This window comes from Sciurus carolinensis, chromosome 9, assembly GCF_902686445.1.
Source record: "Sciurus carolinensis chromosome 9, mSciCar1.2, whole genome shotgun sequence".
NCBI classification, from domain to species: Eukaryota; Metazoa; Chordata; class Mammalia; order Rodentia; family Sciuridae; genus Sciurus; species Sciurus carolinensis.
In genome coordinates, this window is record NC_062221.1 from 56,820,293 (window position 1) to 56,848,264 (window position 27,972).

A 27,972-nucleotide genomic window follows, 5' to 3' on the forward strand; every position below is an offset into this window, starting at 1 on the left:
ACTGCTATTCTAGACCATCTCAAATACCCTGTTCTTCACAAAGCCTTTCCTAAACCCAAATTGGAAAAACCCTCTCCTTTTCTGGACCTATTTTATGGCACCTATATTTTTTTTGGTGGGGGGGTGAGGTTTGGCATGTATATATGCATGTAGTAGCTTGTCTGGTCCATTTTAATTCATCCTTTTATTCTTCCACCCATCTAGGACATTGGCTTGTACTTAGGCTCAAAAAAAATTTTTTTTTTTTTTAATTGTTGCTGGGTGTGTCATGCCTGCAATCCCAGCTACTTGGGAGGCTGAAGCAGGAGGTGGCAAGTTTGAGGCAAGCCTCAGCAATTTAGCAAGACCCTATCTCAAAATAAAATACTTTTAAAAAGGGCTGGGGGTTTAGCTCAGTAGTAGAGCATCTGTCAAGCATGTGCCAGCCCTGGGTTTGATCTCTAGCGCTGCAAACACACACACACTCTCTCGTTGTTGGAATAACACCACTTCCATCACCACCCTCCCCATCAGAGGGTGCACTTTCCTCTGCACCTTGTCTCTGAGGACCAGCCACTGGTGTTGAAATTCTCCTGTCTGCACTGGTTTTCAGGGTGTTCTCTTATCTCCATCTAGGAGATGTTCACTCTTCTCTGCCATTGGGCTGCCCCTTTCCATCCTTGTCCCCATTGCTCTGACCCCCAGGGACTCTCCCACATTCACCAGTGGCTTTGGTGTCTCTCCTTGCCTGCCCCAGTCACCGTCGACACCCTGCCAGTGGCCCACCCATCCAACACCTGAGTCTCTCCACATCTTGCCATATTGCCTCGGCTTCATCTCCACCACCCTGTGGTTCCCACGGCCACACCCTCCTGGTGCAGTTGTCCTCTTCCTGGGTGGCTGACCTTGCCTCACCCTCCCTCTGCCTTTTTGTCCAGCCCTGATTCACTTCCCTCAGCTCAACTTGTTTTTCAGCCTCACTAAGAGCAGCAGTCTGTCTCTGTTATTCAGGCTACAAGGCACCTCCTGGTTTCATTCCCTGGTCTCACGCCCCAGCCCCCATGGGTTGTTTCAGTGATACACCACGACCCTCTGACTTCTGTCCTCTGGACCACCTGCCTTCCAGGGGCCAGCTCCAATTGTATTTTCTCTTCATTCCTGTTCCCAGTCTGTAGTTCTGACTGAAGGGTTTCTCATTGCTTGGCTCTATTTTCTTCTTCTTTTTAGATGTACGTGATGTTAGAGTGCGTTTTAACATATATACATGGAGTCTTAACTTCCCATTCTTGTGGTTGTACAGAACGTGGAGTTACACTGGTCGTGTATTCATATATGAACATAAGAAAGTTATGTCCATTTAATTTTGTCTTTCCTATTCTCACACCCCTCACACCCCTTCCCTTCCCTTAATTCCCCTTTGTCTAATCCAATAAATTTCTATTCTTTCTTCCCCCTCTTATTGTGAGTCAGCATCTGTGTATCAGAGAGAATGTTAAGCCTTTGACTTTTTGGGCTTGGCTTATTTCACTTAGCATAATAGTCTCTAGTTCCATTCATTTACTGACAAATACCATAATTTCATTCTTCTTTATGGCTGAGTAATATTCCATTGTGTATATAAACCACAGTTTCTTTATCGAATCATCTATTGAAGGGCACCTAGGTTGATTCCATAATTTAGCCATTGTGAATTGAGCTGCTATAAACATTGATGTGGCTGAGTCACTATAGTATGTTGATTTTAAGTCCTTTGTTTATACACCACAGAATAGGATAACCGGGTCAAATGGCGGTTCCATTTCAAGTTTGTTTTCTGAGGAATCTCCAGTAGTTTCACAAATTTGTAGTCCCAGGCTTGGCTCTTGATACCCTGACAGAAGTTGCTCTCCATCCTTAGACGGGACCACAGAGCTGCCCACCATCATTTCATCTCCCAGTCTCAACAGTGGCTAATCCATGCTTGCCCCTCTCAAGTCCCAGGTCATACTCCCATTTCTCAACCCTCAACAAGTCAAGCACCTCAGTGACCAAGTAAAAGAAATGCTGTCAGCTAAGAATTCCCTCCACTATATTTCCAGAGTCACCCATTCTCCCCTCCTTGCCTGTAGTTCATAGGTAGTCTTTCTCCTCCCTCAGGCTACTCTCTCTACCCTCACCTTCCCCAGTTACAGTATTGTGTCACATAAAAAGGGTGATAAGTTCTGAGAAACGCATGGTTAGGGAATTCCATAATTGTGTGAACATCGCGGAGTGAGCTTACACAAGCCTAATGGCACAGGTCCATCATTTGAAGTGGCCTCTTGATGCAATTAAGAAAAACAATAAACACAAGATGTTCGAGGCTGCTGCTGGCATGACATGGTGCAGTTTTACAGTAAACTTTTTATAAACAGAAGGAGTACAATCTAAAACAATGGTAAAAAGTGCAGTATAGTAAATACATAAACCCAGTAACACACTGGTGCGTTATCATTAGCGAGTCTCATGCACTGAACCTAATTGTGCTATACGGTTACATGACTGGTAGCGTGGCAGGTTTGTTCACACCAGTTTCACCAACATGTGAGCGATGCATCGCTACGATGATACACTTGCTACAGTGTCACTAGATGATAAGAGTTTAAGAGTTTTCAGCTCTCATGGGATCTTATTGTGATCTTGTGGGACCCTGCTGTCATTGAGCAAATCGTCAGCGTGAAGCGTCGGCCTGTACTGGGCCCCTCCCAGCATCCCTTCCATTCACTGTAACGGCAGCTGCACCCTTTCCTCTGCCCGCAAGCACTCTCAGATAATCCCCATCCCATCCTAAAAACTCACTCTCACCTTGATCCTGCATCCCTCTCAAACCACTTCCCTACCCGTCCCCTTGCTCTTAGCCAATGAATCACCTTTAAAAAAATTTATTTTAAATTTCTAAATACTACAGGGTTAATTTTTAAATTATGGAAAATACTGAAATGCTAAAAGAATAAAAATAAATGCTTCCCAAAGTTCCATTTCTCAAATAAAAACACAAACATTTTCCTATATTGTATTGCCTTGTTTTTTCCCCTTTTGCTGTCTAGAATGCTCTATAAAACACACATCTATACCCCCCAGTGATTCAGGAGGCTGAGACAGGAGGTTCACAAGTTCAAGGCCAGCCTCAGCAACTAAACAAGACTTCATCTTAAATATAAAAAGAGCTGGGGCTCAGACTGAGTGTTTAGAAAAATTAAACAATTATATTTATACATGGAATGATTATAGGTTGTGATGAATTTGCTTATTTGAAACCTCTAATAATGTCAAGGCCACAACTTTAAATGTACCATGTAAGCGGCTTTGCTTTAGACCCATTTTGAAACAGATAGATTCTATAGAAAGCAGGGCCACACAGCTATATCTTGAGAAATCACCAGGAGTTAAAAATATGTCCTGATGCTTTTCTGTAAAGATAAAGAAATTTAAAAAAATAAATATATAATATTGAAAGTGCTGGGGTATAGCTCAGTGCTAAAGCACCCCTGGGTTTGATCCTTAGTACCAAAAACAAAAACGATACAGTACAATTTTACTATAGTTTCAAAAAAGTCTGTCTGATTTTGCAATGCGACCTTATAACATAAACATTTTCTGTATTACTGTGTAGATCCCATAAACATCATTTATGATAGCTGATGTGTATTCCAGCAAGTGGACACACCATAGTTAATTTAACCATTCTCTCATTGTTGGACATTTAGGTGGTTATCTCTTCCTCACAGTTTTAAGTAGCACAACAATAAATATTATTATATGTAAAAGGTTTTCCATATTTATGAACCTTTTCTAAGGTAGGGCCTCAGAAGTAGAACCAAGACTCCAGAATAATGAGAATACTTTATGACTCTTGATATATATCATCAAATTACTTTCCAAGCAAATTTTCTGCCAATTTTTTTCTGCTGAAATACAAGCAGGCCTGTCTCAGGGGACATTTACCCTTGCTTGGCATTATTCCTCCCCAAACTTACAATTGCCTGAGTTATTCTAGTTATCACGTCTCAATCCATTATGCTTTGGTTTATGTTCACACCAACATAATCAGATGGCTCTGGAAAAGGTCACTGTTGACCCTATTGTCAAAACCATTGGTCCAGTATTTGTTTTCCTTCTCCCACTACTTAATCTCTCTGCGATGTTTAATGTCATTGTCAACCTCCAGTTTGGAACTCTTCAGACTCCCTGACATTTAGAGTTAGAGGCCCTGCAATTTCACTTTTCTTCTTCTCATTTTATAGTCTCCTGTTGGTGATCTTATCCACTCTGGTAACTTCAGTTTACTAGGTCATATTCCACACATTTTCCTTTTTTCTACTGGATTTCCAATCTTCCCTGTAATGGCCCTATAGCTTCAGTATATAACCATGCTCTTTTATTTTCAAAGGCCTTTCCTCATCTCTGTATTCTTCTCTTGCATGTGTTGCTTTCCTTCTGTTTACAACCAAGCTTTTAAAAACCGTGGTCTACACTCGCTTATCTAAATCATGAACTCACGTTCATTTTTTTCACTGCACTCTGACTTCTGCTTCCAACACTCCTCTGAAACTGCTGCTGACAAGATCATCAGCGACCTCCTGGATGCAGAATCTAATGGGCACATTTTAGCCTTTTTTTTTTTTTGATCAAGCTTTCCATGGCTTCTCGCCCTGTGACCACCCCTTCTTTTCTGAATCCAACCCTTCCTTGTCCACAGAACCTGGCTTTCTCCCATGTCCAGCCTCTGGCCTTTGGCTGCTGCTTCTGATCCTACTGATTCTCTTCAAGCTTCCAGTCCGTATATCCAACACCAATTGTAAACTCCACTTAGAGAAACTTTGGGCCCTTGGAACTAAAGTCCCAAATTAAAGCCCCCACCCCTCTCCTTCCCAAGCCTGCTCCACTCCTGCAAAGGCAGCAGGACTCCCTGACCCAGCCACAGAGCCTCAACCTTCAGGCTCATTCTCCAGCCTGCCCTCCTCTTTGCCACCATTTTGATTGCTCAGCAGCTCTTGATTTCCTGCCTCCTTAACATGTCTCAGATCCATTCCTTCCTATTCCCACTGTCACGTCCATCTCTTCAGCAGGTCTCCCTCATTCACAACTGTATCTGTCAGGGTTCAATTAGATTTAGCAGAACCAGGGGAGGTATTACAAGGAATGGACTGATGCAATTGTGGGTGCTGGGTAAACAGTCCCCATAAAGCTGTCTCCATACCCAAAGATGGAGCCCAAACTCCAAGGGGCAGAAATTCAGGACGAGAAGATGGATGGGAAGCAGGGGAATTGAGAGCAGGTGGGAAATCACAAGCATGAGCTGGGAGCCCACAGGATGGACAACACCCACGTCTGTTCTTGTTGCCTCTGACCTTGGTGATGAGAAGCGGGGGCCTTTTGTCTCTGTAGACTAGAATTATTTTTCTGGGACCAAGTCCTCAAAAACCTTAGTGACTCATCAAGACATTTAGGAGGCAATGCAATTCATTCTAGCACAGCAAGTCCTCAGGTTCCTGCTGCCTACCACCCTGGCTTTGTCTCTTATCATTCCTTCACCCTCCTCTTCTCACCTCTTCCTCTCCACCTCTCTTCTCTCTCTCTTTCACACACACACACACACACACACACATGCAATCTCAAGTCATAAAACTACAATAGAAAAAGATTTACCCAAGCATTCAGCGCCTGGTTCATTCAAAATGAACTATATTTCTAAGATTGATTGTGCAGGGTTAGTGGTACTGAGGTTGAACCCCAGGGATCCTTTACTATTGAACCACATCCCTCCATCTATTTTATTTTTTATTTTGAGGCAGAGTCTCACCAAGTCACTGAGGGTCTTGCTAAATGACTGAGGCTGGCCTTTGATTTACAATCCTCCTGCCTCAGCCTCTCAAGTTGCTGGGATTATAGGCATGTGCCACCACACTCCACTCAAAGTTTTGATATCCTAAATTAAAAAGAACACTTGAAATATCATATTGTCGCCTGCTAAAACATAGAAAGGGCTGCTAATTATCACAAATTATTCATTACAAGCAAGGTATCCCCAGTGTCACAGAGAAGTTTCATTTATACTAAAAGCATTGCCCTGCTCTCATAAGGTAGCCTGTCCTCCCATTGTCACTGGCTGGTCACTTGCCTCCCTGTGGTGTCTGTGATCCTCTATAAGCCACTGGAACAAATGATTCTTCAGTTGTTACAATGGAGTGAACTGAAATATAGGCGTTTATTTTCAAATCCCTCCCTCCCTCCCTCCCTCTGTCCCTTCCTTCCTTCCTTCCTTCCTTCCTGGGTTTGGATTCCTAGGCTCCTGGTATAGTTATCTGAATTTGCTTGCTCCTACTTCCAAGGCCTTGAACACATGATCCGTCTGCTCTTCTCTGGTTCTTCATGAACTAACTCCTAGTTACTCTTCAAAGCCTGTCTTGGATGCCATGGCCTCTAGGAAATCCTTGCCAATCCCTTTGGTTCCTTTATTTTTCCAGGTCTGGTTTAGGGCAGACCTAATCCTTAGGCTTACATTTGTGGTTAGAATCAAAATTTTATTGCAATCTTCTGCTCCTCAGGGCACAAGATGTACTTCTTAGTTCTTTAATCTTAGCATCTAGCATAGTGCCTGTCACGGAGGAGAAACCTCATTTACTGGAGAAGAACTTAGGACTTCACTAGGGTGGAGGAACTTCCTTCTACCTACCCCCAATCCAGATCCACTGAGGATCCACCGAGGATCCCAGAACCTCAAGCTTCACAGCCTTTCCCTGTCCTTTTAAGAGAAAGGTCTCTGTTTACTGTATTTGGGACATTCAAGTGCAGACCATTTCCTGGTGGTTCATACCCTGCTAGTGTGCTTTCTGATGTTATATTTCTGGAGAGAGATGTGGCAAATCATATAAAAAGTTTTAATGTTAGAAATGTTAAATAACTTTGACCCAGTAATTCCATTTTGAGGCATTACTACTAAACAAGTAATGAAAAAATTGAACAATGATAATTAAACAGATTTACCTACAAGAATGTTAATTGTAGCATTGTTTATAATAACACTGAAAATTGGAAAGCAATCTAAACAAGTCACAAAGAGAATTGGTTTGAATAATTGACTCAATGGACTACTGTGTACTAATTAAAAATTATGTTGTAATTATGGATTTATTTACATGTTAGCTGTCCATAATCTTGTTAGATTTTAAAAGCAAGCTACCATATAGTATATACAGTAACTTTATTACTTTTATATATATGAAATGTATGTGATTTATGCATAGAAGGATGTCCACCAACTATTAACAGTATAATAGGATAATTTTATTTTCTTATTTGCTTTCTTTTTAATTTTTCTATAATGCACTTAAATAACTGTGGCAACATTCTTTTAAGGTTAGAAAAAAGTTTAAATTACTTGTAGTGGGTTCTCCAAGTCCTCTACTTAGTTTTATTCACAAGCATAAATATCTTTGGGCCAAAATAAAAATGACCAATTATTAAGATTTTCTATTGACTGGGCATGTGTCACATGCATGATCTCATTTAGTCCCATAAATATGAATTTTGTCTACATTTTTATTGGTGAGGAAACTGAGTGCCAGAGAAAATAAATTACACCTATACCCGAAGTCACACAGCTGGTGACAGATTCCCTCCAACAGGTAAACTCAACCATGAGCTCTGCCCTTTCCATCATGGCACACAGAAGAGGCCCCACTAGGAGTGCCCACCTCTTAGCTGGTGTCAGTCCTAACACGGCAGAAAGCAAACCAGTTCCTAAGGTCATCGTCCTCTGATGTAAACTCACCAGAGGCCAGGGATCCAGTGTCAACTGACTCCAGATCAAAGCTGCGTGGGAGTAGATTGGTTCACCCTGTAGTTAAAGTATAATGATGTATTTATCCATTAGTTCCATGATCCACGATGAAAAGAACAACAAACACCATGCTCTCACTAAAAGCACAGGGTGGAGGAGTCTTGGATTCAATTCCTGGTTGGCTGTGTGGTCTCAGGCAGGTTATCTAAATTTTCAAGACTTTGATGACATCAGTTCAAGAAAGTGGCGTTTGACCTATTGATTCTCTGAGGCCCCTTCGACCTCTATGATTCTGTGATATATGTCACACTGTCGGGGTTCCCGGGACCCCCAGCCTCGAGCACGGTCAAGATGGCGCCTGGCGCTGAGCCAAAAGCGGCCAGCTATACAGTAAACAACCAGCGAATTCCAATGATTGGCTAGTTAACGATGTGATTAGAGCATGCCCCCCTCGTGTACCTATTCTATGCCTGCAGCTGTCCGCGGTTTACCTCGTGTGCTCTCCCCTGATTGGTTGAAGTGTATATAAGCTTGGTGGGTGGGGGAGTAAGCGGCGGCTGAAGCTGGGAGTAAGAAGAAGCTGAGAGAAGAAGAAGCTGAGAGAAGAAGAAGCTGAGAGTAGGAGAAGAAGCGAGGAAGAAGAGTGCGAGCAAGGGCGAGAGCCGAGTGGGAGAAGCGGAGCGGCCGAAGTAGGCGTGAGCCAAGCGGGAGGAGCGGAGCGACCGGAGCAGGCGAGAGTTAAGCAGAGGGAAAGAGAGCGAGAGAAAGAAAAGAGAGAAAGGGATTAGAAAAGAGGGAAAGAAAGGAAGACTGTGCACAATAAACTTCCAAAGCTTCAGACGTTTGTCGTGTCTCTCTCTGCGGCCAGAGGGAACGCGATATCACACTACATGTAGGCAGGAAGGAGGACAGGAGGAAGATGTCTAGTGCCTCAAAGTTTCCAGTATCACCAACCTTTGAAGGGAGATTTTCTTATTCTCATTTTCAAGATGAGCAAGCTGGTTCTCAGAAAAGTTTGGGGAACAATTTCTCAACCTTTGAGCATCTTCCTGCATAGAACTTCAGCATCTCTCTCTTCTCATCTCCACCCTTTTGTTTTTTTTTTTTAATATATATATTTTTTTAGTTATAGATGGACATGATACCTTTATTTTATTTATTTTTATGTGGTGCTGAAGCGGGAACCCAGCGACTCACACATGCTAGGCAAGTGCTCTACCACTGAGCCACAACTCCAGCCCCTCCACCTGTGTTTTTTAAAAGAATTCATAATGATTATAATCTCCAAGTTCTAGGAATTTAATGAAGTACCAGTTAATTCTTTCTCTAACAGCGCATAAAGGACTAGTACATCTTTTTCCTATGACAGAATATGAAAGTCTCTGCTAGGCTCAGCTGTAAGTCCCATAGCCTGACTCAGGGAAAACAAACCATTTTTTCCTTAGACATTTCTTGATGCTTACTTAGTCTTTACTTATTTCCCAGAAATAAACTCTGAGTGTTGCAGATAATGACCTCTGGCCAGGAATCTCTAACAACCTCTATTTTCTGTGCACTTCGAGGATGTGGATCTGGAGAACTCATGCCCTGTGTGCCAAAGACACTGTCCATAATCCTGCTGGACTGCCTTTTGAAAGTGAAAGATATTAAACACACTTCATGAACACTGAGAAGAAGAAAGGGAGGAAGGGAGAAAAGGAGGAAGGGAGGGAGGGAGGGAGGGGGCTGCGAGGAGGGCAAACCACATCTGGGGTGCCGGGCCTGTGGGGCCGCCTGCCCTGGGCTGCACCAGGGGTCGTTTGGCACCTCATCCCACGAGGCCATGGGGGTCAGCATGCCTGGGTGAAGCTGACCATCCAGGCCTACTTGCAAGATGCTGCTGCATGGCTCCAGTACCCGCACTGTACAGTCAACGGGCTGCTGGTGGCCAAAGTCGCGCAAGGAACACCTGCCACCCTCCAACACCCTCTGTGTGGACTGCATCCCCTCTTCCTCTGCACACTGACCCTGGTATATCCTGATTGATTCATGGTGCAAAGATAATAGCTACGTGGTTGCTGGTTGTTATCAAGCTAATGAAGGATGCCAATCCAAACCAGGTCGCAGAGAAGGTGGCCTCCAGAATGGCCGAGGGCTTCAGTGACACCACTTTTCATCATGGTAGACAACACCAGGTTTATGATGGACTGCGTGGGGCCCACAATCCACGTGTATGGGCAGGAGAACAGGTGGCAGTGCAGAAACCACACCTTGACTACTGTGAGGACTGGCCCAAGGCGCAGAAGATCTCAGCCTCACTTCTGGACAGCCGATCTAGAAATACCCGAAATGCTCGTGGATTTCCATAACCACCAGGAAGACGTTCAGAGTGTCTGGACAACAGTGTCAGAGATCAACAAAGCTATTCTACACCTGTGCTGAGCACGGGCCACAGTGACTGCTTGCATTTCCACTACACTGAAGAATAAAACCTATTTTTACTGTAGAGTCGTAACCTGGTGGAGAGCTGAGGTAGCTTGTGCCATGGAGCGCAGGATGTCAGTCAGTGGTATTTCTGGGCAGAGGCTGAAGGAGGCCCAAAATGCCTGGTCCCTGTGGATTCTCTGAGTCACATGTTGCTGTCATCTTCCAAATCAAAGTTATTTCTCCTTGTCCAAAATTGTTCCTATTAAATAGTTTTAACTAACCTTTTATAATCTGGAGAGAATACTTTTTAAGACTTTATGAACTATTAAAAAAAATAAAAAGTCATCTCTAAAAAAAAAAAAAAAACTTCAAAAATATCCTTTGTTCAGTTCCTACTAACTGGAAACTACTAATCAGTGGTGGGGAAGGGCAGGGAATGTTAAGTTCACCCACTCCCTCCAGGTTCAGGATACAAGTCTCCACCTCCCCCCTTCTCCACTCACTCACTCTGTGTTCTTGTACCCCTTCCCCTGTCTCTGCCTTCTCTCTTCCTCTTCATAATTACTCTAACAGCACCAATAGGAATTGCCAAGTTCAGTTGATTACCAACCATAGGTATAATTTAGGAGTTCCATCCAGGAGTAGGTAACCCTCCCCTGCCCCCAGTGCAATGCCAGCAGGATTGGAGGGTTAGCTGCCTCTCCTTTGCAGTCCCATAGCAGAGATAAACACACACACGCACACACCCATATCCTTGTGTATGTATGTTTGTGCATGTATATGTGTGTGTGCATGCATTCTAATCCAGGTTCATTGCAGATTCTGCATTTGTGAATTCACCAAAACTTATTTGTAACCCCTAAGTCAATACTCATAGCACTTACTTGGAAACATAGAGTGTCAAAAAGCCTCTTTGTTCTCCTTTCATCTAGACTAATTCCTGAGCCTTTCTTTGTCTCTCATGAACTGTTATTTTTGAAGAGTTCAAGCTAGTTGTTTTGTAGAGTATCCTTCAAACACCACCACCTCCCCCTCTGCATACCACAGAAGCGATACCATGTCCTTACCAGGGTATCACATCAGCAAGCATTGACATCTGTTTGTCCCAATAACGGTGATGTTAGTTTTGATCATCTGGTTAAGGTTGTGTTTTCCAAGTTTCTTTGATATATAATTATAATTGTATATAATAATGTGTATACATGTATTAATGACTTCTCCCTTTATAATCAATAAGTAGTCTGTGGGGAGATACTTGTAAACTATGCAGATAACCTATTCCATATCAAATTTCACTCAATAATTTTAACATACATTGAAGACTCCTGCCTGGATTACTTCTTACAATGATGGTTGCAAAATGGTGACTTTCTGAGCTATCATTTCTTCTGTATTTAGCAAATGGCATTTCATGGTAAGCAAAAGGTTTCCTTCATCCATATTCAGTATTAGTATAGACCCATGGGCTGTTATTTTGTCCAGTGGATTGTAATTCACCACTACCATTTTATTTGGATGCTTAGATTGTCTGTGATTTGGCAAAAGATTCCCTTCAAGTGGTTAATTTTTACATGACCTTATTCTTTGATTATTTCCTTACTTTCTGTACAAGGTCCACTTGTACTCTCTGTTTCTCTGAAATCAACAATTTCTTCAAGAAATTCTCAAGTGTAGGATTTAGAAACCAAATTTTGAACATCGGGTGGGCTCAGTGATTATAGACCTTCTCAGTGAACAAAGACGGAAAGAATATTAATTTCATATGGCTTTATGTCAAATTATGAATTCATTCTTTCACCTTTAGTACCAATCCAAGGCTTCAGAGTTTCTCTGTCTTCCCTCATTCTCTTTCTCTCACATAGTGAGTATCCTGATTCCTGAGCAGTGATATAATTTTCTCAATATTATACTTGTAAGAATTGCTATACCCATTCTGCTATGGAAAAAGATTTTTTGCATTTCTTTCCCCCCCTCCTTTAATTGGTGATATAAGTCAAAGAACTATGTTCAAAGGCTTTTTCCCCTTTCACAGTCTTCATTTGAAACAGGCTCATTTGTTTGTTTGTTTTTAATTTTAGTATCCCCTCCTCTCAATTTTGTTGGTTGAATTTTATTGTTCCAAAAATGTAAAACAGTATTGTGATTCCAAAAGTCAAAACTATGCATAAAATAGTACTGAAAACAGTACTGGTAATTTTGAGTAATTTATTTGTGTCTTTTATTTATACTAAAAATTTTCTTTTCATTATTGCTACATATCCCTCCCTGTAATGAGATTTGGCGAGATCTCCATTGCCCATACCTTTCCCTTGATCCTTTCAACTTTACCTGCCATCATGTATTTTCATTTCTTCATCTGAATCTTCTTAACTCCCAATATTCAAGCCAAACCCAGAGAGAAACAGCTGAATCAAAGCTGAGCTCCCACCGAAAGCAAGTGCGTCAGACCCATCAGACCCGTGGCCTCCACGAGAACCTGTGTTGCAGTCAGATCCTGGTTCTGTTCACTTGGCAGATGTTGTCACATGTGGGGCATTAGAAAAGACACATGCTTCAGGTGACAACTGTCAAATAGAATCAAGATACCTCCAACAAAGCCTCACCTGGAGAGGCCAGGGATAAGCACCTGGAAGTTAGCACAGTGCCTAGCACGCTGTCACAGGCAGCCAGTGCCACCCATTGGTTAGTGTGAGAGAGCTGACTGATCAGCACCAGCACCTCTCGGAAGCCGCCTGCCGGGTGCTGCAGCTCTGAGTTGGCTTGTAAAGATGCTGGTGAAGTAAATTGGGAAATGCCCTCATCTGAACAAGGTGCTGGGCGGCTCCTCAGCAACACACTGAACCTAATTAAAGTTTAGCCTTTGTGCCTGGGACCCCGCCTCCAATTCAGGATTCAGAGTGTACACCTGGCGCTGGAATCCTGTAAGCACTGTATTGTTCCCGGGAGTTTGGAAGTGACAGTGCAGTCTGTTTTCAGGGTATAAAAGGGTGACCAGAAAAAAGAACTTGTTAGCGTTGTCTAGCAGGAAATCCTAGGAGAGGGATCCCTCTCCAGTGTAATTTAACAAACAAGCTTCTGGTTTATACATCGGTTGCTTGGGTAGAGGGTTAATGTGAGTCAGACTCCAGGCCTGAATGACTCTGGGTCCTCAGGAAAGCCCAACTGTAAGAGCTGCAAGGCCGAGGCCCTGTCCTGAGTGCCACTACCCAAAGAGGACTGTGACCAAGACTCCTTGCCATCTCTTGTCATAGACCAGCCCTACTGTGAGTATGAGATGTGGATTGGAGATCTCTCTGCCTTTCATATCTTTTAGAATCTCTTTGATGAGACACTGAGTGTAAACTGTGTGCATCTGGCCTTACCTGATCCTACATCCATCCTATGGAAGAACTGTGGCCTCAGGTAGGGTGGGAAACTCATCCTTGGTCATGGCTGCTGAATGCCAAGCTGGGATTTGAATCCAGCTTAGTCGCACCTGGAATCTGTGCAGGAAATGAAGATTCTTGCAGGAAATCACCCTTTTGATGCTATGAGACAGTTTCGCCTGAAGAATGTATCTGATACTAAAAAATGTGCTCTAGACATTCTAAATTTTTTCATGCATTACCTAAACATGATTGATTAAAGTAGGAGAGAGGGAGGTTCTAAACATAAGGTACTTATGGAAGTAGTTGGCAATAGACTGTTCAAAGGTGACCTGAGGCTACTGAGTGGGTTGGGAGCAACAAACACCATCACAGTTTATAGAGCGGGGACGGCTGGAAGGGTTGGGGGGACACAAGAAGACTGGTAACATTTCTTTCTCTTACTGTGCTGCTCCTACCAGCCCTGTTTGCCATCAGGCATATTCCTATTTGTTCTTCAAGCCCCAGATGGAACGTGACCTCCTCCAGGAAACCCATCTTGACTGTCCCAGAGGAATGAGCTTCTCATCTATTGCTTTCCTAGTATTCATTCCTTGAGGGCAAGAACTGTGCCTACCTCTCTGAAGGCGTAGTGCTCAAATGAAAACCTTGGTTCTGAGACCTTGGGCCAGTCACGTAACCTCCCTGTTCCTCAGTATCCTCATTTGTTTAGTGGGATTAAGAGTGACCTCATAGTCCTGGTTGGTCATGGGCTTAAATGAGAGAAGGAGCGCACAGGGCTGGGTGCATACTGAGAGTCATCAGTGTTAGGGATGATGCTGGGCCTCAGCTGTTGTTCATTCTGGGTTTGTGAAAGGAGAAAAGATAAAGGGAAGAAAGGAGACAGAGAAAGATAAACAAACGCATTACATGGACCATCTTTAGCCAGGGCAACACTAGCCTGATATTTTAGAGCTGTGGCTGCTGAATAATTTGCCTCAGTTTACACCTTGCCCTCTCAGGTGCCTCTAACTTCCTCTAATCCCCCACCAGTGCTGCACATCTCCCAGCTCTGCCCCAAGCAAAGCCTCACCTGTCTAACTTCTCCCTTTTTTAAAGTCAACAATCCTAAATCGCTGTCCTGAATCACACCACTGTCAGAAGGCAGGTGGGCAGGATGCCCCCTAGAGCCCCTCTTCACTCAAGGACAATTGCCCATTTCCTCTAACCTGGCTCTCCTCTGGGGGTAAATCCATTCAGGTGTGATGACTTCCCTTTCTCTGGACTCAGAAAAGGCCACTGGCACAGTCACAGGGGAATGGGTGCTGAGTAAGACAAGGTGAGGACCATAGGTACAGTCACAGCATGAACAGTGATCACTGTTCCTGGGTGTCATGTGCTCCAGCCTCTTGCTAAACACATTACCACTCCTGTGACCAGTCCTTACCACGCCTCGGAGAGGGATGCTCCTGCTACCTTCCTTTTTGCACCACAGGAATCTGAGGCTCCATGGGCTAGTCCTAGGCTGTCTAAGAAGGTGGCCATATCTGACTCTTGAACACCTTCGACATGCGTAGTCTAAACAGAAGCATGGTATGGTGTGAAACAAAGAATGTAAACTGTCTCATTCATAATTTTTGTATATTGATCACATATATGAAATAGTATTTTGGAGAGATTGCATTAAACAAAATATTATTAAAATTAGCTTTATTTCTTTCAACTCTTTAATGCAACTAATAGAAAACTATAGAATTAATGTGATTTATGTTGCATTTCTACCGGATGGTGCTGAATTTGGCAGTTACACTAAACCACAAGCAAGTTTTGAACCCAGGTTGATCTGTTCCAAAGTCTCACTCTTTACTCCTCTGCTGAAACTATAATTCTATACTGATACTGAAGTTGTCCCCACATATGGTAGGAACCAAATATATGTGGGCCTGGCCAGAGCCTCTAGGTAAAGAGGAAATATGTTGTCCTCTTTCTGCACATATGTGCACACTCCGGGAGCATCATTGTTTTTCAGAAAAGGAAACTAAATCAGATGGCATGCCCATGGTCTCAGATCCTTTACCACACTGTGGCAGTAGCAGAATTTAAACCAGAACTTGCCGACTCCAAAGACTGGCCTCTTGCCCCTGCCATGTGCCATGGCTCCCATACTCTGCACCTTAGAAAGAACTGGGCTCAGGTTGTTGAGACTACTCTGCAACCCAGATCCATGGGTGGTGGTGAAAAAGGTCCCTCTTGATGGACCTGAGAAGTGGCATCTTCTGGGGACAGGATGAAGTCACGTGCAAAGCAATGCAGGAACACCTTCGCATTAGCACTGAAAGGGCTCTCAGCAAACTGTCTAAACCTGACTTAACAGAGGAGTAAACTGCATTTCCGAAAGGTTTTGCCACTAAGCCCAGCTCACACAGATCAGGCTGATCCAGGATCTGTGTTGAAGTCTATTTGACCATTGAGTCAGCATTCGGTCCCTTTTAATCTGTTTTTGTCCTGCCTTTGCTGTAACTACACTAGTGGCCTTCACCTATGGGACTGGGTCATTTCCTCTTACCCCATACCCACCTCCTGAAGCAGCTCAGAGAATGTTTGTGTACTTATTGCAAAATTAACTTCATTTTACCCCAGAATTGGAAAGTCTGTTTCCACCCTGATAAGTAGAAAAACTTGAACATCTTTAAATTTTAGAATTTATTTGAGCATTCAGGGATTCATGAACCAGGGTAGCACTGGACTGAGATAGCTGGCACTTTGCCAGAAATAATGGGAGGGGAAACTTTTTATAAAGTTTCTGCAGAAGCAAAACAAAGAAAACAGTTTTGCTGGGTTGGAGTGGAAAGGTCTAGCTAGAGGTTAATTGGTAGTTTTTGATCAGTTCAGTTTCAAGTTTCAGGTTTCTGTTTACATTGGGCTTTGATTTGTTCCTGTAGGAATTTAAAGTGCCAGAGCCTCTCCAGTCCAATGGGCTCTCTATTAGAATTTTTTAAACAGTACCCATTTCTGGTTTCCGTGTACATTTTCCTCATATTGTTCTCATTTGAAAGCCATGCTGACAATCCACCTCTGAAGAACTTAGAATCTGCATCTGTAAAACAATCCTCAAAAAGTACTTATTTACTTTCAGAAATTAGTTAGGACTGTATCTTCTTAATTTTATTAGTCTTTGTCCATTTTGTGCTGCTATAACAACATTCCTGGGATCTTAGCAAGAACAGATTTATTTCTCAAAGTTCTGGAGGCTGGGAATCCAAGGTCAAGGTGCCAGGGCTGGAGAGGGCCTTCCTCTTTGCTGTGTTGTCCCATGGCAGAAGGCAGAAGGGCCAGGGAGAAGGAGGGCAAGAAGAGGCTGACCTCACTTTCATAACACACCCACTCTGTGATACTTCCAGGAGGCCATTTGCGAGGGCAGGGCCTTCATTACTATCACCTTTTAAGGGTCCCACCTCTCAACACTGTTGCATCAGGGATGGTTTCAAACACCTGGACTTTGGGGGACATTTGCAAACTAGGTTGGTCTAACCTTCGATTCCTGAGAGCATGGTAGAGTTGCTCAGTAAGTGCTTGCTGAATTACAGGCAGCTATGGTGATTGTCAAGAGCTAGCACCGCATGCCAAGCTCTGGGTCTGGTCTTCCACGTGGATAATTTCTGAGGCAGGTGTTAAAGATTCACTCATTTGACAAATTTGGCTATGGAGGTTCACAGCAGGTAAGTGGTTTCCCAAGTTCATTCAATAGGTCATTGAACTACAATTAGTCCATTGCTATCGTGTTGACCCAATGAGAAGAATTCTAAACGAGAAGGTTCCTATACTGGTTCTGCCATTAATTTATTTATGACTTTTTTTGTTTAGGCACTCTACCTTCCTGAACCTGTTTTCTCATCTGGAAAATATGCTGGTTGACTTATTAAATTATCTCTAAGAGTAGTTTTCAGTGAGTTTATGTGCTACCACCCAGTTGGTGACCCAGATAACATGACTTCCCTGTCCACAAGCACAGCTATTGAATGAGAAAAAAAACTTGTTTCCACTCAAAATTTTAATTTTATCACAATTACCAATCACATTGGTATATCCTGCAACACAGGCCATTATATTTGTTTAACGTACAAGCAAAATTTTAAGTAAACATAGATGCTTTAGAACTATTAAATGTCTAGCTTATATTTAGTTCACTCTATCAGCCATGGATTACTACATCCTGAGTTTTTGTTCAGGCCAGAGGGACATTTCTTTCAATCTATTTAGAAAAATCTCTATTTCCAGTTAAAATCTTTGGTCTCTCTGACCTGTCTCATCAAAAAACCCTCACAGATATCTATCCTAATCTGCTAGTATGTAAATTCCCAGAATATCTTTGTGAATTAATGATAGGTGATACTAATGAAAAGCTTTCTCATAGTCAAGTAAGTGTAGGAAAAAGTGGCTTAAATGGTTTTCATCTCCCCAAAACTTTTGAGAGCTTTTAATATATATATGGAGACTCTCCAAGACTGCACAATGATGGATGTAATGGTTCCCAAACCAATTTGAACACAGAACCCCTGGACAAGACAGGGAGTTGGACATGGGGGAGGTGGGGCGGGAGGTAGAGAAGCAGGCAGGGAATGGGTGCTGCTCCTTTCGTGGGCGTGGTTTCCAGGAACACCTTTGGAGATCACCTAATCTAGAGACTCCCTTTTGTCTTGGATTTTTTTATTTTTTTTCCATGAGAAACTATAGCTGGTGTGTGTGTGTGTGTGTTTGAAAGTAAACATTTAAAAAAGATAATTGTCTTTCATACAGCCTCAATAAGTAGAACCTTCCTGGACCCCAAACAAGTTTAAAGAGGAGGCAAGAGTCCCAACCATTATCTGGCCAGTGTTCCAGCCTACCCCCCATCATTGTCTTTCTCTCAGTAGTAGATGGTTTTAGCACCTTAATGAATTTGCTTCCATATAGCTCCATAGAAGAAGAATAGTCCTGGAGTATGATGTGAGAACTTTTGATGTCTCATTAGCCTTTTTTCCCTTAAATACAGTCTTTGGCTTAAATTAACCTAAATGAGGTTAATAATTAGAACATTTTCCAGTCAGATGCCCAAGAGTATTAGGAACTCCCCTGTGCTTGTGGTAGATGACGGAGCTGCCTTTCTGGTCTAACATGAAAGGTGAACACAGGAGGTTGGCTGGCAAGTCTGAACTCACAGGGTCTATCAGGCTCCCATGACCTTGTGCTACTGCCTGAATTAAATGTGTTGCTGAGGAGACCAGCAATGAGGAAGAAAGTGATAGCCCCCCAAATTCTGATTTAGGTGGAGAATCTAATCATAACTTCATACTAACCTTGACCAAATGTTTGCTATGATTTTTGGGGAAAGGGCTAAGAAACTTAAATTTGTTTATATGCACACATGAATACAAGATTGATTGCTTGATACAACCTTGATCAACCTTGCTTGATACAAGGTTACAACATTGGCAAATCCTATCCAAAGTACTGACTCAGGGAAATACTTGTTCAGAATTCAAGGTAATAAGTTAGGATATAGTATTGCAAATCCTGGTCAATCATTCAGATTAAGATGATAAATGGCTCAGGTCTGCCTTGACGAGCCCCGCAGAACAGTTTGTCCTTGCAGTTTCACAGATTGACCTGCCCTGGGCCTTGTTCCCCACAGAATGGGTCTGCTCCGACTGCTGGTACTCTGTATCCTGGCCACATGCTGCAGGACTGGGTCTCCACCCCAAGAGGTCCTCAAATCCTCGCCTCTGCTTCCTCGGGGCTGCAATGACTCAGATGTGCTGGCAATTGCAGGCTTTGCCCTACAGGATGTCAACAAAGAACAAAAGGATGGCTATGTGTTGGCCCTCAACCGAGTGCACGATGTCTGGGAACACAGACAGGCAAGTAATAGACAACCCTACTTCTGAGATAGGCATTTGGACAGGCTACAGAGATGGGCCAGAGGGATGGGAACTCTCAGTTGGCAGGTGCTTTTCAAATTGGACACCCTGCTGAGAATGCTGGGTCCTCCTCTGCCAGGGACTGGATGATGCTCTCACTGGGAACAAGTGCTCTGTGGTCCTCCTCTGACACCTGTCTAAGTTTATAAGGCATCTTCATAAACCTCATGTCCTTTGGTTCTCCCATAAACCAGGGGCAGTTTTATCCGGTCTTCATGGGTTTCTGTTCCATGTGGGATGTGGTGTGTCTCTCCACCCCTTCTCACAGGAAGGCCTGGGATCCCTGTTCTACCTCACGCTGGACGTTGTGGAATCCAACTGCCATGTGCTGAGCAAGAAGACAGGGGAGGACTGCGGGGTCCTTCATGGGTCAGTAAATGTTTGTTGTCAGGTAAGAAACTAGGTTCCTCTTTCTATAGGGTGAAGATGGTTCAATATCTGCCATTTTTTAAATAGTCCTCTTTATAATTTCCTGGACAAGGTATCATGTGCTTGCTTATTCTAAGGCTGTGAACAGAACCAAATTTAACCAGCAATATGTCTGAGAAGACCCATTAGGATAATGCTGGCTAGAGTTGAAAAGTTGCCTCCAAATGATTTTCTACCTCCAAACTGTAGGTTTTAAGCCAGTGTCTAAATTGTGAAAGAAAGATCTGAGGTAAAGATTCTGGAAATGAGGTTAAGATAGACAGCAGAAGCAATGAAGGGAGATCTTTTCCATTTTATATTGCTTTATTTTGTTTTAGTAAATGCTAACATGAGACTTGAGGCTAGGAAAAGGGATGGCTCACTGTATGGGGACTCTCAAGGGTGCCAAGGAAGGGTTTTCTGTAACCATAGAACCTAATGGGCCTCAGAATTGATCCTTTCTAAAATGACCATTGAAGAGATTTGAAAATAATAGAATTAGTTTTGATTTGATTTTCGGTCATGCTGTGATTATTTCCAATATGGATATGAACTGCATAACAGGAATGCGTGATGGTGATGTGTTTAAAAGTATAAGTTTTGATCAAAATATCTTTTCTAAATATATATGCGCGCATATATATTTTTAAGTTTTTGCATAGAGAAAGATATGAATGATTAACCACAGGGGGATAGCAGCTTAAGGGGGACCCAAAAATAAATAAACAAATGAAGATTATAGGGGCCTTAAAAAAAAGATCTTTTCTAATCATTTAACCAAATTTGTCAACATGCACCTGATTTTGAAAAACAAATAGTCTGTTTACCCTGTTGTTTGTATATTTGTTATGGCGACACTATGACAACACATACACTAAAAAGCACATCCTGACTCTAATATGATAGAAGTTTATTTCTCATTCATGCAGAGTTGAAAATAGAAGTTTCTGAGCAGAGGCAGGTGGAGGTGGGGGAGGGGTTTACTCCAGGAGTGATTTGGAGGCCTGGATTGCTCCCATGCTGGGGTTCCTCTGCCACCTTCAACTCTCGGTTTCCATGGTCACCAGGCTCAGCTGTGTCTTTCAAGAGAAAGAGCATAGAGAATAGAACGTGCCAGACGGGAAAGTGGGTACACTTCCTGTGGTTAGAATTCAGTGACCAACGCCTAACTCTGAGGGAGGTTAGAAGTATAGCTCACTTTGTTCCAGAAAGTGGTTCAACAGTTTGATGATCAACTGCAGTTCTTCCCAGCCTAGCCACAGAATTTGATTTTGAGTTTCTTATTACTTTACAATGAAACCTCCAAATTCCAATTTGGGGAGTATTTTCAATGCTTATGGTTTTAAATCAACCTTATTGTAAAATGTACTTATTGATTCCAGGCTTATGGCCAATGTAAAGCAATGTTTTACATTAACCAGCCAAGAAGAGTTCTCTATTTACCTGCTTATAACTGTACTCTTCGCCCAGGTAAGAGATCACAATGATTTTGTTAATTTTAATGAAAGATGGAAAAGATTGTTTAAACAGGGCTCCGCCAAGAGTGTATATAGTTTCTTCTATCCTTGCTTTGTATTGCTTAAACTTCCACTCCTCACCTCCCTACTGAAATTCAACTTACACTGCTTCTTTTTCTACAATTAATCTTCCTAAATCACCTTCAATAGTTCTATGTTAATGTCCTGCATTAAATTCTAAATTTTTAGTACTATATAAATGACACATTCTCTATAACTGGTCCCCAGACTCCTTTCCCATTATCTCTGCCATTATTTTCCTGAAATTCCATTAAACCGGATGCCTCAGTATTATCTGAACACACACTGTACTTTCCACTGTCCTGCCTCTTCCTTATTCCTCTCCCTTCACTGAGTATATCCTCCTGTGGTGACCTCTGCCCTTGGAACTCCTACCAATTCTTTAAGGAACACCACCTATACTGGTTTTTCCACATTCTTCCCTATTCAAAAAAAGGAGGGGTGCTCTCTTGTTTTACATTCCTATAAAACTGTCTATACCAGTCATGGAGCACAGACCATGTACCACTTTGATTTGAAGTCTTATATCTTTTCATAATGTGGAGTATTTTATCTTTTCCCCTGCTACATATGCCCTAGTTCCTATCAAGTTGAAGAAGTCACTCACGTTATTGAATATATAAAATAATAGCATGGGAACTGGTGACACTTGAAATATGCACATGCATCATTCTGTATCCTCTTTCCACAGGGGAAAGTCCTTGGAAAGCTAGCACTCGTAGCATGGAAAGATAGGATATGGGTCCTTATCAAGCTGCTGTGTGCCTGTGACTCCCCTTGAGGATCTTGTTAAAGTGCAGATTCCAATTCCATAGGCCTGGCCAGAACCTGGGATCCTGCATTTCGAACATGATCCAGTTGATAACAATATAGTTGGTTCCTTTAAGTAACAAGGCAACAGAACACACCTTGTATTAGCCACAGCTTAAGGTTCCTGGTTGTGAAGACAATACTCATCTAAAATAATTTAGAGGATAAAAACTGATAAATAGTCTCAGTACTTTCATGGAAGTCCTAGGCACCAGGGCTCTGAGAGTTAGGAAGGGACAGGTGGGGATGATGCAGGAGTGACAAGCTTTGGACATAACTCCCCACTAATCTTCCTCAATCCCCAAATATACAATCAATCAAAGCAATGTCTTTTCTCTGCAAAAACAGTTTTAATGCAAATTCCCTAGCCTGATTTCCAGAATAGATTTGTCATCCTCAGCTCCTGTCAAACAGAAATTGTGGTTCTACCATTAGTCACATGGTGATTTGATCAATTTTGTTTTCTTGCTCACTTACATTTTCTAACCCAAAAGGGTGTGTTTCCACCTTCCATAATGTCTTTTACTGAATCTATAAGCATGTAGTAAACACTCACTCTATGTAAGATATTATACTAGGTAATAAGGACTAAAAAAGAAATACAACATAGCAATAATGAAATCCCAACCTTTTAAAGGCATTTGATCTACTTTACAGAGGTAAAGATGGGGAGGCATTAAATTAGTTGAGGGAGGTCTGTCTTTTATCAATATAGTGAACTATGTTGTCTTTGAGCACAATTCCTGGAGTCGATAAATTTGTGTTAGGTGAAAACAATCTTGCTTTGATTTCTTTGTAAAAGTAAGACTACTCATCACAGAAAACTCTATGCCAACAGCTAATTTCTTTTCCAGAAAATCTCTTTTATACTCTACCCTTATCTTTTCTATTCAATCTTTGCTTCATATGATTTATGACAATTTAAAGGCTTGAAAAATTCATAATATTTTTAAAACTATTCTCATTGATGTCAATAGTTTCTCGAAGAAAACTTAATGATATGTGCCCTGACTGCCCAAACCCCATCCTCACTGACGGGTCGGATCCCAGTATTCTAGAAGCTGCCAGAGAGTCTCTTGCAAAATACAACAATGAGAGCACCTCAAAGCAGTATTCTCTCGTCAAAGTCACCAGGGCATCAAGTCAGGTAAGGCTAAGATGAGCAGGTCAGCTACACAGTGTATCCCATAACAGCATAGATTCCTGAGCTGAAAGGAGAATGTCCAGGCACTCTTTTTGATGAGAACCCAAGAGCCTCTCTACATTCCCTTTCTTGGTAGATCTAATACACATTAAATCATGTTTCAGCTTCTGTTATCCCATGGCGTTTCTATGAGTCATGTGACTCGATTTTACTTCATCAACCAGAAGGCAGAGGAAAAATGGATTAATAGTCTCATTGGGGGGGGTTCTACCTAGGTTCACTAGTTACTGCTAGTGTTCATATCTGACTGACCATGGACCACTTAGCAAGACAACAGGTACTCATGGTAAGGCCCAGGGGAGAGGTTGAGATCTATGAATTAGGGGAAAGGGAGTTTCATTTCTATTTGGTTATGTTGATATCTTTCATATGAAAAAAACTGAAAGACAAATCTATATGAGGAAAAATAAGCTCACTAAGGGAAAGTGTTTAGGGCCCATTCTAATCCTAAAGAAAGGTATGTTGATCACGTTTTCTAAATAATAAAATTATAGTACCTGCTTTGATCTGTGAGGACTTGCAGGGACAATGGATGTGTTGGCAATGCCTCTGGAGATGTATCCTTTCTGTGAATGTAATGCTGCAAACCTGAGTCTTTTCCCTGTGTCACAAGGTTTAGTTTAAACATCTCTACTCTTGTCTCGTGACAGTGGGTGTTTGACCCTACTTACTTTGTGGAATACCTAGTCAAAGAGTCACCATGTACCAAATCCCAGGCCAGCAACTGTTCATTCCAATCCTCTGATTCTGTGGTGAGTGTTCCAGAATGTCTTCATAATTTAAGATTCCTGTTCACAGTCATCTCTAAGTATTTGGAACATAAATCTTACATAAAATGTTGCAACGCATGTGCTGCTTTTCTTCCCCTTAAGAAGCAACTGCCTAGTTAGAAATCAGGCAGGCCTAGAAGCATTGAGGGGTTTTCATTAGCAATATGATGCCATTGCAAAAAGTGGTCATGGGGGCTGTGAAATACAGAGGAACTGGTGATGATCCTACTTCTATCTGAACAAATCTGGTTACATTTAGAATACACCATGGTGTTCCATTCCTTGGACCACTCTTTAAGAAAGATTAAGCCAAATAAAAAGTCAAAGAAAGCATCCATAATGGGGAAGGCAACTTGAAGCCATCTGAGACACCACTGGTAGGAATGTAAATTTGTACAATGTGTTGAAATAAAACTTGGCAAAATGCACCCAGAGCAATTTCCCCCATATTCACAGTAACGACTGAATTACAACATAATTCTTGCACCATAAAATTCATTCTTTTAAGGTGTACAATTCCTGGTTTTTAGTATATTCACAGAGTTGTGCCACCAACACTTCATTATATTAGAATGTTTTCATCAGCTTCCAAAAGAAATCTCATAGCCATTAACAGTCATTCCTCATTGCTGCCCCCTACAGTGTGCCCCTGGAAACTGCTAATTTATTATAATATCCTGCTATACTTGAAAATGTACATACTCTGAGTCTACAATTCCTCTTCTAGGAATTTGCTCTAAGGAATTATCTAGAGATATGTGAAAAGATATAGCTAGATATTTTTAAAAATTATATTAAATGTATTTGTCCTACAAAAGAGCTTGCTAGATAATACAGCAGAATACTAGGTAGCCATTATAAACATAATCACAGAAGAATATCCAATGCCATAAGGTGCTTTTCTTTTTTTTATTTTTTTTATTATTATTGTATACAAATGGGATACATGTTGTTTCTCTATTTGTACATGGAGTCAAGGCATACCATTTGTGTAATCATACGTTTACATAGGGCAATGATGCTTGATTCATTATTTTTTTCCCTTCCCCCCACCCCTCCCCCCCCTCTTTTCCCTCTATACAGTCCTTCTTTCCTTCATTCTTACCACACTCCCATAAGGTGCTTTTCATAATATATATACTGCTCAGTGACAAAATAGTTATAAAGTAATATGTATAATATAATCCTAGTTTTGTAGAAACAATAGATAGATAGATAGATAGATAGATATGAAAAAAGTTTGGAAAAGAAATCAAATCATTGCAGGGAACAAGTACAGGTTTTTTCTATTTTCTTTCTTTCTTTTTTAAATTTTTTGGCTCTGGAAATTGAACCCGGGAGTGCTTTACCACTGAGCCACATCCCCAGTCCTTTTGATCTTTTATTTTTGGACAGGGTCACACCAAATTGCTTAGGGTCTCAGTTAGTTGTGAAGTTTGACCTGGAACTTGTGATCCTTATGCCTTGACCTCCCAGGTTGCTGGGATTGCGGGCATGTGCCACCATACCCGACTTATTTTCTTTTATCTATATTCTAGATAACTGTTTATTATATTTGTAGTAAGAAAACAAAGTTATTTAGTTTGATATAAACAGAACAGATATAAATAGAATTTATTTTGATATAAATAGAATAGAAGGAACTGGGAGTGGTTTTGTCTGAGAAGAGGAAATTCAGGTGGAACATACATTAAGGGCTGCTGAATAAAAGATGAAGTAAATTTTATTTAAAAGACAAAAACAAGCTTTGTACAGAATTAAGACCAAGAGGTAAAGTTGCATAGTCACAACTTTCTGCTGAATACAAAGAAGATCTAATAATCAGAGTTCTGTTCATCAAGGAATACTGAATTTCCCATCATTGGAGGCAATTTGAACCAAGTTTACGTGATTTCTAGGGGTAATTTAGAGAGAATTGGCTCAGAATCTGCCATTTTATGGTAAGAACATAAGATATTGATTAACTCTATGTCTAGACAAGCCCAAAGCACCTTGATTTCCACGTATGATCATCAATAGTCTTAAACGTTAATGTAGCTTTGTATTTTCTTTCTTTCAGCCCATTGGTCTTTGCAAAGGTAGTCTGACTCAAGGAAACTCAGAAAAGTTGGTCTCTGTGACTTGTGACTTCTTCACATCACAGGTATTTTTTAATCTATCTTTTTGTGAAGAGCTGATTACTTACATTTAGCAGCCACCGTCCCATCCCCTTTGATTTTTCCCAAGGTCCCTGATGACCACTTCACTCAGGCTACCCTGAAGCCACACCCATGTGGTAGCTGATTAGAGACCTGTCACACTGTAGTCCTTCAGAATAAAGAAGACACACAGCTCAGATGAATTGAGCCTCTGAAGCATTAAACTCAGTTTCCCTAAGAGACCTTACCCCAAAATTCAGGGAGAAGTCATCCATGAAAACATCCAATCCCTCTTCAGAGATGTTTATTGAGTACTTACCACAAGGCAGGCTGGTAGAGTTGAGATGGGCCACCTGGATTCTGGTCCTGTTCTGTATCCATGAGCCACATGGCTATAGGCACTTACCTGCCTGTCTGAGTCTTGCTTCCTCTCTATAGAATGGGACTGTAATCAGTGCCCTCATTCAGATCCCCTAGGAACAAGTGAGAGTACTGGACAAAGAGCATTGTATAGGGCCTGGCACAGAATATACCAGTAAAATGTACCTGCAGCTGCCACTATTGGGAACAGAGAGACAGTTCATCAGGGACTTTGAGTAAGTCGTTTAGTCTCTCTGGAAAGTTGTTTGGCTCTGAAATTAGACTTTCAGTCAATCCTTTACGGGCCTTGGTTCCCCTGGCCCTCACCTGTTTTGCTTTTTAACCCCTTCTCTAGGAGACCCACCCTCTAGCTGGTCTCCTTTTAAAATGTTCTTCCTGGAAAGCACAGACCAGCTTAGCCTGCTACCAGGTGTGGCTTTGGAATTCTTCATTTGAAACATTGTCGTTTCAGATTCAGGCCCCTGAAGGTGAAAACTCTGCCGTTAAGCAGGGACCTGCCAGCCTCCCCAAGGTAGAAGAGCACCGGAAGAAAAATGCAACCTCCTCCAAGTCTTCCTCCCAAACTGCACCAACGGGATCTGTCCAGTACCTCCCCGACCTGGATGATGAGAAGCCTAAAGATTCCCAGGGAAAGGGCCCTCAGGAGGCCTTCCCAGTGCAGCTGGAGTTAACCACAAATCCCCAGGGAGATACCCTGGATGTGTCCTTCCTAGGACTCAAGGAGGAGAAGTTGGTTGTCCTTCCTTTCCCCCCAAAAAATCAGCACTCTGATAAGTGCCCAGGTCCTGCCCAAGATGCCAACCCTCTTATCCTCCCACCCTGAGAATCACAGGGAAGTTTCTTTGAGGAAATTTCATGTGATGAGGGGTGGTGGGACAGGACGGAGAGAGAATGGGTTCAGATGTAGCTAATAAAGTGTGCCTTCATTCTTCTGGGTCTCAATTATTGGCTGGAAATGGAAATAATGAGACTTCCCACTTAGGCTGCCTTGGCCTCTGGACACCGGAAGTGGGTTGCATCCTTTCCCAAACTGTGGTCTTATGCCATGGACAGAGGCCCCCTCTTGTGTCCTCAACCTCTCATTTATAAAGATGTTTATCCTTTCAGTGTATGTGTATGCTCAACTCCCTGTTCTAAAGCTCTTCACGACTAACGACACTTCTCTAAGTGCAAGAGGTACAAGAAATAGGCTCAGCAACTTTATCTCCCCTTTGCTTACAAGACCAAGTTTAGCTG

The 27,972-nt window shown here is 42.1% G+C and overlaps 1 protein-coding gene and 1 pseudogene across 2 annotated transcripts; both read left to right on the forward strand.

Moving 5' to 3' along the window:
- The first annotated feature begins 2,495 nt into the window (after positions 1-2,495).
- On the forward strand, positions 2,496-10,201 carry LOC124993624 (ER membrane protein complex subunit 8-like; annotated as a pseudogene).
- Positions 10,202-13,274: 3,073 nt separating this feature from the next.
- On the forward strand, positions 13,275-27,845 carry Fetub (fetuin B). 2 transcript variants are annotated; one of them, XM_047564437.1, is made up of 8 exons: positions 13,275-13,449; positions 19,202-19,427; positions 19,756-19,878; positions 21,278-21,365; positions 23,221-23,390; positions 24,098-24,199; positions 26,277-26,360; positions 27,188-27,845. In XM_047564437.1, exons 2-8 carry the CDS (start codon positions 19,203-19,205, stop codon positions 27,557-27,559), a joined length of 1,164 nt encoding a protein of 387 aa, XP_047420393.1. In that variant the 5' UTR covers positions 13,275-13,449; position 19,202; the 3' UTR covers positions 27,560-27,845. The 2 variants fall into 2 exon arrangements, with proteins under 2 accessions (XP_047420393.1, XP_047420392.1); XM_047564436.1 differs by lacking the exon at positions 13,275-13,449 and having other exon boundaries at positions 19,098-19,427.
- The last annotated feature ends 127 nt before the right edge of the window (positions 27,846-27,972 follow it).

Excerpts from the sequence above, each read along its gene's own strand:
- Fetub (XM_047564437.1), top strand. The coding sequence starts at position 19,203 with ATGGGTCTGCTCCGACTGCTGGTACTCTGTATCCTGGCCACATGCTGC. Across the intron at positions 19,428-19,755 it reads ATGTCTGGGAACACAGACAG|GAAGGCCTGGGATCCCTGTT; the intron begins GCAAGTAATAGA and ends CCCTTCTCACAG. Across the intron at positions 21,366-23,220 it reads TAACTGTACTCTTCGCCCAG|TTTCTCGAAGAAAACTTAAT; the intron begins GTAAGAGATCAC and ends TGATGTCAATAG.